This window comes from Mchenga conophoros, linkage group LG3, assembly GCF_057382185.1.
Source record: "Mchenga conophoros isolate Kocher_MC1m ecotype Shallow Benthic linkage group LG3, M_conophoros_male_GT1.1, whole genome shotgun sequence".
Classification (NCBI taxonomy): Eukaryota; Metazoa; Chordata; class Actinopteri; order Cichliformes; family Cichlidae; genus Mchenga; species Mchenga conophoros.
Genome location: NC_140528.1, coordinates 38,159,591 through 38,174,665, shown reverse-complemented (window position 1 = coordinate 38,174,665; position 15,075 = coordinate 38,159,591). Strand labels below are relative to the sequence as shown.

Here is a 15,075-nt window from a genome sequence, read left to right as displayed (position 1 = left end):
AGTCTTTTAATTGTCCAAAGTTGCAGGTGCTCGCCAGCATTCTCAGGTCCGTAACATATTTATCAATATTTTCTCCTGGAGCCTGATTGCATGCAAAAAATCTGTATCTCTCGACAGTCTCATTAACTTTGGGATTACAGTGTTCATCGATTTTTCTCATCAGCTCACTTACTGTTACCCTTGCCTCAGCTGCCACCATGTTTCATCTTGTTCTCTCTAAACTTCACAAGATGCTCGGTTGAACTTTCCCTCCTCCAAGGTAAACTTTTATTAAACTCTTAATAAACAGTCATGAGTCTCTGCTTCTCACCTTCGGGTGTTACACTCTCAAGACTCCGGGCGGAACACACAGGTAAATGCAATTCCCCTTGCTACAAACACAAATGATTAAAACTCCTAAAACTAAGTAGATTATGTTTCTCTAAAATGTGACAATGATGCCAGGGCTGCACCATTTTGCATAAAATGAGAATCACAATTTTTTTGCTTAGAATTGAGATCACGATTCTCTCACGATTTTCTTTTCCAATATAAATATTTATTGCACTTACTCCGTAATTTCTTTGTGCCTGGGGGAGTTTGACGGGTATGGGGAAGTGCTGTATAAGGTTCCCGTTATTGATGTTTGGGTGGTTGACGGGGACTGATTTTCTCCTGTCACTTTCTTGGCCTTTACAGCTTCGTCATATTGCACTTTATGGTGACGTTTAAGGTGGTTATACAAATTCGTAGTGTTAGCTTGCGGTGCTGCTACTATGGCAAAACACAGCTTGCAAATGATATCTTTTTGACTCTCATCTTCTTTGAAACCAAAAACCTTCCACATGGAGGAACGAGAACCTTTTCTTGGAATTAATGTTACAGTGGGGTTGTCATTCTCACCACCATCAGAGCTTTTCCTCTGCACTCATTGTGGTTTCTCCCCTCCGGCAGTTTCTCTCACGTGCTCTTCGTTGTTTTTTCCCCTTCCAGCTGGCTTCTGTATCACGTGGTATAAGGCTCTGCCCTTGTCATTTGTTGAGCATGAAGAGTGAGCGCTTGTTTTCATGCAGATTATGTCCCGGAGCAAAACGCGGTACAATCGTCATCTTTTTTTTTCTTTTCTTACATCATTGTCATTTGGAAATGAGATTGCACATAAGTATGAATTGAGATCGCGATTTTCTAACATTTAATTGTGCAGCCCTAAATGATGCCATCGGACAGATTTGACATAGGAGACAGACCTTCAAAATAAAACAGGAAACATGAGACACAGACATGACAATACAAACTTGATAACATAAGACACTCGGCATGAAACACAAAGGGTGAGGAAACTTAAATACAGGGGAAGAAAATAAAAGAGAAATCTAATAACCAAATGAACTTCGCTGACCTAAAGAACTTAAACATAGAACTCAAAACACTGGTTCAAAAGACCCAGGAACGTGACAAATGCATAAATAACTGAGCTGCTGAAGCAGGTATATAGTGCTGAATTAACTCAAAACAATTCAGATTAGCCTTGACCGTCTTAGCAATCTTCTTTACATACTTGTCCAATTTAAGACGTAAATCAAAAATTATTCCTAAAAACTTCTCATCTTACTAAGTGAGCTGAACAAGATGATAAAATCAGAAACACAGGCTTAAAATACCATCTGGTATTCATTGCATTGCATGTGTGTGTATGTGTTAGTAGGATTAAAACATTCTGTGCTTATTAGGGCTGCCACGATTACGTCGACTATCAAAAGCGTCGACGACTGATTTAATAGTCGACGCATCGTTTGAAGCTTTGTAAGATCACAAAAGACGCAGGAATAAGTAGTAGGATTTAAGAGTGTAATAATGGACTGAAACAGAAGATGGCAGCACTGCATGCACAAGGATGCTAGCTGCCGTTAAACCCCGAAGAAGAAGTAGCTCTGTCCCAGAATTCATAGCGCAGCCCAGCTCAGTTTTCAACAATGGTGGCAGCTAGTTGTAATATTACTCTTATTATTCTTTCTGTGTCACAAAATAAACGTTTAACATATTTTCAGAATGTAACTGAATGTATCTGCTCAGTTTACCAAGACACCACATATTTTCAAAAGCGCTCCGACATTTTCGGAGACGTCTGTTGCCCACTAGCTCGATAGCTAGCCGGGGTTCAAGGCTCACTAGAGCCCATGAGAGCACCGGACTCCCGGCAAATCGTTGTCAAACCCACCGCTGTCTTTCACTACTCAGGTTAAACATATATAAGTCACTTAGATAACTTACAAATGTTATTGTTTGGCTTTTTTTTAGTATTTTATTTGTTCCTGAGTAAATCGGTTTGGCTGAGATTAAAGTTATAGTTTTTACACAGCTGAATAAACGTCAAGCAGACAGCTGATTATCAGAAGCATGAGATGCTCGAGAATATACTCCGGTGTCCCGTTATATTTTAGATAGCAAGGAGTTTATTAAACTTCACCGAAACAATCTGCAAATTTCATTAAAATGTAATAAACTATCATCTTGTCTTTATTTTTACTTAGCACATACTTTAAACACTTAAAGCTGTAAGCTAATGATAGTTATATAAGAGCAGATGCATGCTGGTGCAATAAGCTGTATGTTTTACGTCCAATGGATGCATGATCTGATTAGTCGACTAATCGCAAAAAATATTGGTGACTAGTCGACTATCAAAATAATCATTTGTGGCAGCCCTAGTGCTTATGTATGTCATTTTAATTACTGTCGCCTTTTTCTGAAACAAATCTGTTTACTACACCTTCTTGTTTCAGAAACACCTAAAGAGGAAAGTCTCTATTGTAGTCAAGCACAGCTAAATTCTGCTTGTGAGTTAACCTAGCAAACCACACCGTGTGTTGTTAACACCTTAAACATGTACCTCCTCATGCCACTTCCTCTATGATTTTTGACACCCCTATATGGAGGACAACAAGAGCCACGCACATCAAAATAAAGAATTCTGTGCTTAAATAATGAATTGTAGAATAAATTATCCATTTGTAAAATAATTCCACATTAACATAGTGAGTTTCGAAATGTTTTTTAAAGTCCTCATTACCATCCTAGGGGAGCTAGGATGGTAATGAGGTGCTTGAAATGTTGTAGGTGGCTGAGTTTATACTGCTACCATTGAGACTGATCGGGACTCCATCTTTGTGGATCTATGGAAGTCCATATAGACAGGGTGTAGCATCCCCTGGGTAAAGGTGGTGATGTGCAGGGGGGGTCAGTGGTTTTTCCCTTTCAAGTTCTTGTAGGCAACTGATGACTTTCTTTTTGTAGTTGCTTCTGGGGTTTCACCTTGAAGCTTCATAGGTATTGTTGTCACTGAGGAGTTTAGTCATGTTTATTTGCTCTGCTTCTTTTTGTCAGGGATAAAATACACATATATATACTTTTTGTGTCCCAGCTGAGTAACAGGAGGACAAGAGTCTGGTGGTGCAGCAGAGGAACAATTTCAGCCATTTGGACTCAGCTCAGCCACTACAGAGGAAACAATGTCTTCAACACAAAAGGTAAGAAAAACATCACAGTTACACTGTTATTGAAACTGCGTGCACAGCTGGTTGGTTTTTAAAAACCTGTTAACAGCAGCTTTATCTTTTCCATCCTGGGCTCCTCCATATATACAGAATCTACATTCACAACCAAAAACCACAGAAGTTGCAAGAAAATACAAAGATCTTATTTTCTCTACACACATTGAAACCACAATATCATCAGTCGAACTCAGAATTTTTTTTGAAGTAAAAGAGTTTCTTTGATGATCAATATTTCTTCAATAATGTCATTTTCATTACAACTCTCTTTGTAGCACATCATTGTAATGTGATAGTATTACCAGAAGGTGGTGGTAACACACCAACAATGTGTTTTTTTGACATGTCTGATTCCACCAATGGAGGGAGTTTCAGTTTGTTCCACGACTGCATTTCACACACTGCCTGTGTTTGTATCTCTGTCACTGCAGGACCAACATGGAGCGAGAAGTCAGCGCTCTCAGGAGGCCGACAAACCTCACAGAAGAAAGGGAGAGAAAACCTACAGCTGTGATGAGTGCGGGAAGGATTTTACCCGGGCTGGAGACTTAAAAAGACACCAAGTCATCCACAGTGGAGTTAAACCTTACAGCTGTGACTTGTGTGGAAAGTCTTTTACCCACGCTGGAAACTTAAAAAAACACCAACTCATCCACAGTGGATTTAAACCTTACAGCTGCGACTTGTGTGGAAAGTCTTTTACCCAGACTGGACACTTAAAAAGACACCAAGTCATCCACAGTGGAGTTAAACCTTACAGCTGTGACTTGTGTGGAAAGTCTTTTACCCACGCTGGAAACTTAAAAAAACACCAACTCATCCACAGTGGATTTAAACCTTACAGCTGCGACTTGTGTGGAAAGTCTTTTACCCAGGCTGGACACTTAAAAAAACACCAACTCATCCACAGTGAAGTTAAACCTCACAGCTGTGACTTGTGTGGAAAGTCTTTTACCCAGGCTGGACACTTAAAAAAACACCAACTCATCCACACTGGAGTTAAACCTTACAACTGTGACTTGTGTGGAAAGTCTTTTACCCAGGCTGGACACTTAAAAACACACCAACTCATCCACACTGGAGTTAAACCTTACAACTGTGACTTGTGTGGGAAGGATTTTACCTGGGCTCTAACCCTAAAAAAACACCAACTCATCCACAGTGGAGTTAAACCATACAGCTGTGACTTGTGTGGAAAGTCTTTTACCCAGGCTGGAAACTTAAAAGCACACCAACTCATCCACACTGGAGTTAAACCTTACAGCTGTGACTTGTGTGGGAAGGATTTTACCTGGGCTCTAAGCCTAAAAAAACACCAAGTCATCCACAGTGGAGTTAAACCTTACATCTGTGACTTGTGTGGAAAGTCTTTTACCCAGGCTGGAAACTTAAAAACACACAAACTCATCCACAGTGGAGTTAAAGCGTACAACTGTGACCTGTGTGGAAAGTCTTTTACCCATGCTGGAAGCTTAAAAACACACCAACTCATCCACAGTGGATTTAAACCTTACAACTGTGACTTGTGTGGAAAGTCTTTTACCCAGGCTGGAAACTTAAAAACACACAAACTCATCCACAGTGGAGTTAAAGCGTACAACTGTGACCTGTGTGGAAAGTCTTTTACCCATGCTGGACACTTAAAAAACCACCAAATCATCCACAGTGAAGTTAAAGCCTACAGCTGTGACTTGTGTGGAAAGTCTTTTAAATTTCCACATCAGCTGAATAAACACCAACGGATCCACACAAGGAAGTAACTCTACAAGTGCAGTTACTGTGAGGTATGTATTTAGTTTTATCTTGTAATTGTAACCTGATTGCTTGGAACAAGTCTGATCAGTAAACTTATGGAGTTATACTGAATGAACTGTTTTGAAAAATGAAGACTCATTTTCACTCAGTAAGCTGAGTGTTATAATGTAAACAGTAAAATGTAATTGGACGTTGGCAGAGATGCTCTTTGTTTCAGGCGACGTTCAGGATAAAAACGTTGAAGGAATTCCCTGACTTACAATGTCTTTGTTTAGAAGTGGAGCGACGCACATGGATCCATTTCTCAACCCTGTCGTCACTGTGGTGGTGGGAAAGAGTTTCTCTGTGATCTTTGTGGAAAAACTTCCAATCATCAACGGGACCAAAAACCACATCAACGTAGCCACACTGGAGACAAAATGAACTACTGCAAAGAATGTGGGAGAGGCTTCCACACACCAAATACATTAAAATACATGAACTCTTCCACAGTGGGGTCAAAAAGCACATCTGTGACCAGTGTGGGTCATCCTTCACCACTGGAAATAAGCTCAATGAAAAAGCATAAGGGAATCCACACAGGAGAGACACCATACAAGTGCAGACACTGTGACAAAAGCTGGTCACAATCAGGTCATCGTAACAAACATGAACGTACACACATGGAGGTGAACTTCAGCTGTGACCAGTGTGACAAGAGCTTCAGGAATCTCAGTTCATACTCCGAACACAAACGATCCCACGCTGTAAATAAACTGTTTCACTGTTACCAATGTGCAAAAACCTTCACTTCATTATCTGCTCTGTGCAAACATCAGCCTGATTATGCAGGACTGAAATCACTGGATCACAATGAATCTGAAGAGAGAGAAAGATCCTCTTCTGGTTTCAGGCTCAGACTTAAAAACCTTGAGATCAGGCTCCACAGAGTTCAGATGGAATCTCCTGTAAAGAGTGTCAGCTGATGTCACACTTGGATCTGATGAGGTAGCTCTGATTTCTGGACCTGCAGTGAATAATCCTGAATGTTACATTTAGGAAGCTGCATGTATAGATATGCATATCAATTTTATTTTTTTTTCCTTTGAGGGATTTTAATTCTCTAAAATGTTATCGCTGTTACATTTTATTCTTTGTTTATTAGGACACAGTAGTGTTTAGTAGTTGTATTCATTTTATGTGTTACCTAAGTTAAATTTCAATCCTTCCTTCATATTTAATCTTTTGCTGTGGTAAAATCTTCTCTTAAGTAATTTTCTCCCAAAACTACAAATGTTTTCACAGCAGTTGCTCTTAAAACCTCCAAAATGAACTAAATCTGTCCACCAGCTTTGAAACAACACCTGCTGTGACTTTATGTCCAGAAAAAAGAAACTCAAGCTAAACTGGTTTTGGGCTGTATTTCCATATAATACCAGTTTGTACCTGAAGATGAAGCAGTGAGTCAGTGTAACCTTTATTTAATTAGGCAAAGACCACATTCATATTCACAGTGGCAGCAAAGAAATGTTGAAAGTTATAAACAGCAGCACACATCAGGACCAATTTAAAGATCACAGGTGACTACTTTTACTTAATTCAAATTCCTTCAAATTTTGGCTTCTCCTTTCACTTTAGTGTATTTACTGTATCCTTGAAGTCCACATGTTGTTTTTTAATGACTTCATTTTGATCCACATGTTCTGCAGCTGTTTCCCTGTTGATTTGACGTTTGTATTATGAAATCCTGATAATATTAAAGTGTTAGTTATATTTGATGAACTCTGTGTAAAGTTTGTGTTATTAAACAGTTTGGTGTGAAAATGAAGAAATTGTCTCAGAACAAGTAGTTTGAGCCATGATTTCAGATTCAAACTAATTTAACTGTTTTCAGTGGTACATGTGGAGGTTTATCAGAGGAGGCGACTTGGCTGTTCTCCACTCACACAGAACAGGGTTCCTGCAGCTAATTAAACACTCTGAAATGATCTTCAAGGACCAAAATATTTGATTTTTCTCAAAAACGTGCTGTGGGCATGACGCTTTTAGAGCGTGTGTTTAAGATGCATTGTGATTAACATCTCACACATTCCAATAAAGCAGATGTTCCTGCATTGCAACAGCGCTTTGCAGATGTGTTCTCCCCCTTGCCCATGTGCACGACTCTCATGGAGCACCACTTTGAAACACAGCTGATTGGCAGATTCCCTTGTCTGCAGAGTCCAAAGATAAAAACGGCCTCCTCCACTCTGTGTGGTTCGTACCAATTCGTCACACTTCCGTTTGGCTTGTTTGAAGCCCCGGCCAGTTTTCAGCACTTCCTGTAGCGATAGCTGTGTCCTCACACTGCATATGCTGTTTCTTACCTGGATGATGTCATCATTCATAGTGATACCTCAGTGGAGCATGTGCAGTGGTTGGTCACAGTCCTGGATTCCCTGAGGCAGGCAGTGCTGATGGCAAACCCGAAGAAGTGTGTGGTTGGAGGGAGGTACAGAGTTTTTTGGTACAATTTTGAGACCCCATTTGGAGGCTGATTACACCACAGCGACGTGATGAAGGCTGTCCCAATTCCAAATGCGGCCGGAAATGCGCACTTCATTTCCCCGGACTTGAAGGAGTCAGGTGTATCATTCGTGGACTACAGGAGGAATGCTGACCCACATCCACCCATCCACATTAAGGGGATGGCTGTGGAGCGTGTGAGCAGCTTCAAGTTCCTGGGAGTCCACATCTCCGAGGATCTCACCTGGACGACCAACTGCTCCAAGCTGGTCAAGAAGGCTCACCAACGCCTCATCTTCTTGAGGACTCTGAGGAAGAACCACCTGTCCTCAGACATCCTGGTGAACTTCTATCGCTGCACCATCGAGAGCATCCTGACCAACTGTATAACAGTCTGGTACGGGAACTGCTCTGCCTCGGACCGGAAGGCGTTGCAGAGGGTCGTGAAAACTGCCCAGCGCATCGCCGGAGCACCACTTCCTGCCATAAAAGACATCTACAGGAAGCGGTGTCTGAAAAGGGCTGGGAAAATCATCAAAGACCCCAGTCACCCATCACATGGACTCTTCACCCTCCTGCCCTCTGGGAGGCGCCACAGGAGCCTCCGGACTAAGACCACCAGGTACCGGAACAGCTTCTTCCCCACAGCTGTCAGACTCCTGAACTCTGCCTCCTGACATCTGACCCACGTTAAACTCATGGACTGAACATACACACACCCACAATGGACAACTGTACCCTCAAACACAATAATAACATGGACTGAACCACCACTCACAACCACTAGCACTTTATATAGCCTCTGTAGAATTATCCACATATCTCACTTATCTTAACTGCACTACTGTATAGCTCTGTGTAAATAATCATTCTGTACATTCGATAATTTTTAACCCTGCAACTGTTTGCAGCTTGCATAGTTCCCATTTCTGTATAGCTGTATATCTCAGATTTCTGTAAAGTTGTTTATTTCATATTCTGTATAGTTTTTCATATTTTTATCCTGTTCATAGCCTGTACATAGCTTGTACTCACTACAGCCTGTACATACTTATAGTTATAGAATATTCACAACATACTTCATACCATGTACATTATAACATAATAGACCCATTTCTGTAATATACTCACATACCTATATTATTGCTAATATATATTGTAATATATCTATATCACTAAAGCACTTCTGGATGGATGCAAACTGCATTTCGTTGCCCTGTACCTGTGCATGTGCAATGACAATAAAGTTGAATTCTATTCTATTCATTCGTGGCGCAACATATCCCAGAATTCATAGCGCAGCCTTTACTGTGGCTAATAAAAAAAAGGCAGATGGCAGAAGCATGGTGGCTGAAGAGTAAACTTTTGAGTATTGAATTTTTCAACCTCATCAGTTAACGCTGTCCATGCAGATATTATAGATTTGTAAATGATTAGCTAACAATCTTGTCAACACAAAGTTCTTTATTGACAGGCAGTGGGGAGAGGGGACACCTGGGCAGTGTATTTACTGCATATAATGTGTTATCAACCTTTTCATCTTTTCTCATTACCCACAGCTGCCTCCACTTCTGTTGGGCTTAGGCTACTCACTAGGGCTGGGTATCATCACTGATTTCTATAATTGATTTGATTAAATTCAATTTTGACTCAGTAAGTGTTTCAAAGTAACTGAGGATAAAACACAAAACAACAGCAAGCTAAGCATTTTTCAATTTGGCATAATTTAAAGAAAAAATGTATTAAGCAGAAAAAATTTAGCTTTCTTTTGGCCAGAGAGGAACAAAAGCTGCAGCTCAGAATCAGTTAGATGTTGACTTTCTGCCCCGACGGCGTGTCCGTGTTCATGTCGCCGGGTGAGAAACACGACATGTCACTGATGCATCGGGTCCGCGCTTTGTGTTCATGTCTTTGTGTGGAATCTGTTCACTTGCTCTCATTTATTGTTTGTTTGGTGGTCATTGTAATAGTTTTGTGAGCGCCTGGCGTTTCTGGCAAAATACATAGAATAAATGACTGAATGAATAAATGGAGCTGCTGCAGAAAAAGCACGATCTCCTCTAAGTTTATGCTCAGTCCTGGGTACATTCAGGAACAGCTGATCAGCTGATCTGAGAGACGTGGGCGCTTCATAGATACAGAGAAAAACCCAACAATCATATGACCCCCTATGAGCAAGCACTTTGGCGACAGTGGGAAGGAAAAACTCCTTTTCGACAGGGTGATATGGTACTACAAGGTCATTAAGATAAGATGGGGCCTGATTATTTAAGACCTTGTATGTGAGGAGCAGGATTTTGAATTCAATTCTGGATTTAACAGGAAGGCAATGAAGGGAAGCCAAAACAGAAGAAATCTCTCTCTTTCTAGTCCCTGTCAGGACTCTTGCTGCAGCATTTTGGATTAGTTGAAGGCTTTTCAGCAAGTTTTTTGGACATCCTGATAATAATGAATTATAGTAGTCCAGCCTGGAAGTAATAAATGCATGAACTAGCTTTTCAGCATCACTCTGAGACAGGATATTTCTAATTTTAGAGATGTTGCGCAAATGGAAGAACGCAGTCTTACATATTTATTTAATATGTGCGTTGAAGGACATGTCCTGGTCAAAAGTGACTCCAAGGTTCATCACAATGTTACTGGAGGCCAAGGTAATGCCATCCAGCGTAAGAATCTGGTTAGATACCATAGTTCTAAGATTTTCAGGGCTGAGTACAATAACCTCAGTTTTATCTGAATTAAGAAGCAGAAAGTTAGCAGCTGTTAGTGGAAAATGATTCTATGTTTCTTTACCTTCTTTTAAATGTACAAAGATGCCCTTTGTCTGCCCTTTGCCTATGGTTAGATTAGTTTAGAATTATCCTTTTAGACTTTCTCAACAAAGACATATTGTTTTGGGACATATTGTTTTAGATTGTTTTATCTCTCACAGCTTTCTCCCAGCTCTCTGCTGACGAGACTAGCGCCACATATGGAGTTGTTTATTTTATCGGTTTATTATTTTCTTATCCTGTTCTCACTGTCTCTGTGATTTGTGCCTATAAAAATGCCAAGCCTCTGTTCATGGGTGTGAGTTGTTTTAACAGCTTACCCGTGCGCACGTTAAAGCATCAAAAGTAATCTTGTCTCATTGTGTCTTTATTTCTCCTGGGTCTTTTGCAGAGTTTTCCCCCAACAGCGGCCATCCAGGTCTTTATGTCTTTAAGACATTCCTGCAGTTTAAGTAATTGGTATGTGTTATCTAGCTCCATAGATAGACAGAGCTGGGTGTCATCTGCATACCAGTGAAAATATATAGAATAGAATAATCCTCAAGGGGAAATTTGGTATGCTATGTCTTCTAATGAAACTGCCTAAGGGAAGCATGTATAATGTAAACAGAATTGGTCCTAGCACTGAACCCTGTGGAACACCATAATTAACCTCAGTGTGTGAAGAGGACTCTCCATTTACATGTACAAATTGGAGTCTATTAGATAGATATGATACAAACCACTGCAGCGCAGTACTTGTAATACCTACAGCATGTTCTAATCGTTCTGATAGGATATTATGGTCAACAGCATCGAACGCTGCGCTAAGGTCTAGCAGGACAAGCACAGAGAAGAGTCCACTGTCAGAGGCTATAAGAAAATCATTTGTAACCTTCACTAAAGCTGTTTCTGTGCTGTGCTGAGCTCTGAAACCTGACTGAAACTCTTCAAATAAACCATTCCTCTGCAGATGATCTGTTAGCTGTTTGACAACTACTCTTTCAAGGATTTTTGATATGAAAGGAAGGTTGGAGATTGGCCTATAATTAGCTAAGATTGCTGGGTCTAGAGATGCTTTTTAAGTAAAGGTTTAACTACAACCAGCTTGAAGGCCTGTGGTACATAGCTGATTATTAGAGATAGGTTGATCATATTTAAGATCGAAGAATTAATTAATGGCAGGACTTCTTTGAGCAGTTTTGTAGGAATGGGGTCTAAAAGACACATTGATGGTTTGGAGGAAGTAATTATTGAAGTTAACTCAGAAAGATCAATTGGAGAAAAACAGTCAAACTTAATATCAATGGTATTAAGAGTAGCTGTAGATAATATTACATCTGTGGGATGGTTATTGGTCATTTTTTCTCTAATGATAAAAATTTTATTTGTGAAGTTCATGAAGTCATTACTAGTTAACGTTAAAGGGATGGTTGGCTCAACAGAGCTCTGACTTTTTGTAAGCCTGGCTACAGTGCTGAAGAGAAACCTGGGGTTGTTTTTATTTTCTTCAATCAGTGATGAATAGTAAGATGTTCTGGCTTTGCGGAGGGCTTTCTTATAAAGCAGCAAACTATTTCTCCAGGCTAAATGATGATCCTCTAAATTTGTGACACGCCATTTCCTCTCCAGATTACGAGTCATCTGCTTTAGGGTACGTGTTTGAGAATTATACCACAGAGTCAGGTACTTCTGATTAGAAACCTTAGTTTTCACCGGAGCTACAGTATCCAGAGTTGTACGTAGTGAGGAGGTGAAATTATTAACAAGATAATCGACCTCTGTTGGAGTCGTATTCAGATAGCTGCTCTGCTCTATGTTGGTACAGGGCATTGGAGATGATAACAGTGGGTGGATTATATTCTTAAACTTTCAGAAAGACATCTACTGTGATAAAATCTACTCTCCTCTGCTGTGTAATCAATTATTGTAAATGTTATCAGGAAATGATCAGACAGGAGAGGGTTTTCAGGAAACACTGTTAAATGTTCAGTTTCTATGCTATATGTTAAAACAAGATCTAGAGTGTGATTAAAGTGGTGGGTGGGTTCTTTTACATTTTGAGAGAAGCAAATTGAGTCTAATAACAGATTAAATGCCATGTTGAGGCTGTCATTTTTAGCATCTACATGGATGTTAAAATCACCCACAATAATTATTTTATCTGAGCTCAGAACTAAATTAGATATAAAGTCTGAGAAATCAGACAGAAACTCTGTGTAAGGCCCAGGTGGACGATTGATGATAACAAGCAAGACTGGTTTCTGAGTTTCACAGCTGGGGTGGACAATGTTAAGCATCAGGCTTTCAAATGAATTAAAAGTCTGTCTTGGTCTTTCATTAATTAATAGGCTGGTGTGAAAAATTGCTGCCACACCGCCCCCTCGGCCTGTGCTTCGAGATTTCTGGTAGTTAGAATGACTCGGGGGTGTTGATTCATTTAAACTAGCATAATCATCCTGCTGCAACCAGGTTTCTGTAAGGCAGAGTAAATCAATTTGTTGATCAATTATTAAGTCATTGTGAAATGCACTATACACAGGTACTCACACACACAGGTCTTTATCACCAGGTTCCACATTTATTTACAGTTTTCCGAGGTTATGACTGAACACAGTCTGACAGCTGTCGGTCCCAGCTGATTTCCCTCTCCCTCCGCTCCTCTCCGTCTCACTATAAAAAGGGAAGGAAACCATTATCAGTCCAAATCGCCGTCAGCTGTTCTCACCGGCATCTCCAGCACCGCCCCGTTGAGCCCACTGCACCACTCCTCCCCTGCAGCCGCGCCCGGGACCACACCTCCGCCACAGTCATCTACTAACAGAGACTTGGAGGAGAGAGACCTAATATTTAATAATCCACATTTCACTGTTTTACTGTTTGGTTCAGATGGATACTGTATTGTTCTTTCTTTGTGATTGTTTATGTTTAAGTTGTTTGTTGCTGGTTTTAGTTTGTTTTTTGTCTTTTTGGGAGCTGACACAGTCTCTATGGAGACGGGGGGGGGGGGGGGGGGGGTTGGGGGGGGTAGCAGGAACAGAGAAGCTGCAGAGGCGTGTAAGACTGCAACTCTGCTTCCTGGTCCCAACTCTGGATAGTCATATTTTGGGGGATTTAATAAATTTGTCCATATTTCTAGAAATGAGAGCTGCTCCATCCAAAGTGGGACGGATGCCGTCTCTCCTAACAAGACCAGGTTTCCTCCAGAAGGTTTGCCAATTATCTATGAAGACCACATCGTTTCTGGGACACCACTCAGACAGCCAGCAATTTAAGGAGAACATGCGGCTAAACATGTCATTCCTGGTCTGACTGGGGAGGGGACCAGAGAAAACTACAGAGTCCAACATTGTTTTGGCAAAGTTACATACCGATTCAATATTGATTTTAGTGACCTCCGATTGGCGTAACCAGGTGTCATTACTGCAATATGTCAGTAAACACTTTTAAAAGGGCTGATTCAGTGCTATGAAAGGGTTTAAAAATAGATTGGAAAACCTGTAAAACATTTTGCTTTTCCAGGAAGGTCATTCATTGACTGTGAACTCTCTTTTCAAGAATTTTGGAAAGAAAAGGTAGTTAGAAGATAGGCCTGTAATTTGCAAGATTCGTAGGATCAAGAACAGGTTTTTAATCAGGAGTTTGACTACAGCATGTTTACAATCTTTAGGGACTACACCTGACATCAAACTATGGTTTACCAGCTTGAGAACCAAAGGTCCAACTGTAGGTAACACCTCTTATAAGAGTCGAGGAGGGACAGCATCATTTGGAGACCCTGAAGGCTTAAAACGATCAACAGTCTCCCTTAACCCTTTAAAGCCGGTCGGAGCGGGCACGCTCCCTTTTGCATAACTATTTTTAAATCCCAGTAGCACTGGAACCATGAAAGTTAGCGCAATAATTTTTTTTGCATATGAAACCGGAGGAGTTGTACTTACATCTTATGCCATCAGCTTGTCCTCGGTCACAGTTTCCTTCCACATAAAGCTTTGCAAAAATTGCATAAAAAGCACTTGCAGCAACAAAAACATAATATTCCAGAAACAGGCTTTGCCGATCCAATCAGCTTTTCGTAACACTTCCTACGTCCATCAGCGCGAACTATCACATATGCGCCATGACCTGCCCAAAACCGGAAGTGACGTCATTTTCACAGAAATTTAGTTCTTTACCATCAGGGCCTTGTAAGCCTATACTGGTGTTTTTAAAAGTTATGTTTGACTTTATGACTTTCTGTGTCGTTTCTGGGATGCTTAGGATACATATTGCACTGCTGGAAATAGTTTATTTTGATGCATATGCTGTTTATTTTTGCAAATTTGCATTATAATACTTATTTTCGTTGTTTTTTTTTTTTGCAGTATATAAAAATTGGTGAATATCAAAAATAAAACTATGAAGACACTCATAGTCTTCATAGACAACTCTGTCGTTCAGCTACTAATTGGTGCTGCTCGGGTCAAAGTCGGGGCTGTATCAAGACACGAGGACTAAACCCCAATTCAACCAGACCCAGAACTGATCTGGAATTAAAACAGGACTACAACAGTTTA

At 40.5% G+C, this 15,075-nt stretch overlaps 2 protein-coding genes across 4 annotated transcripts in view; both read left to right on the top strand.

The window, feature by feature from the left end:
* Positions 1 to 15,075, top strand: part of LOC146578510 (hemicentin-2-like) — an 871,231-nt gene that overhangs the window by 418,202 nt on the left and 437,954 nt on the right. The gene's annotated exons all lie outside the window — the stretch shown is intronic.
* LOC146578525 (uncharacterized) lies at positions 501 to 7,025 on the top strand. Of its 3 annotated transcripts, none has more exons than XM_085268711.1 (3): positions 501 to 3,506; positions 3,962 to 5,314; positions 5,564 to 7,025. In XM_085268711.1, exons 1-2 carry the CDS (start codon positions 3,489 to 3,491, stop codon positions 5,288 to 5,290), a joined length of 1,347 nt encoding a protein of 448 aa, XP_085124837.1. In that variant the 5' UTR covers positions 501 to 3,488; the 3' UTR covers positions 5,291 to 5,314; positions 5,564 to 7,025. The 3 variants fall into 3 exon arrangements, with proteins under 3 accessions (XP_085124837.1, XP_085124836.1, XP_085124834.1); XM_085268710.1 differs by having other exon boundaries at positions 5,561 to 7,025; XM_085268708.1 differs by having other exon boundaries at positions 3,962 to 7,025.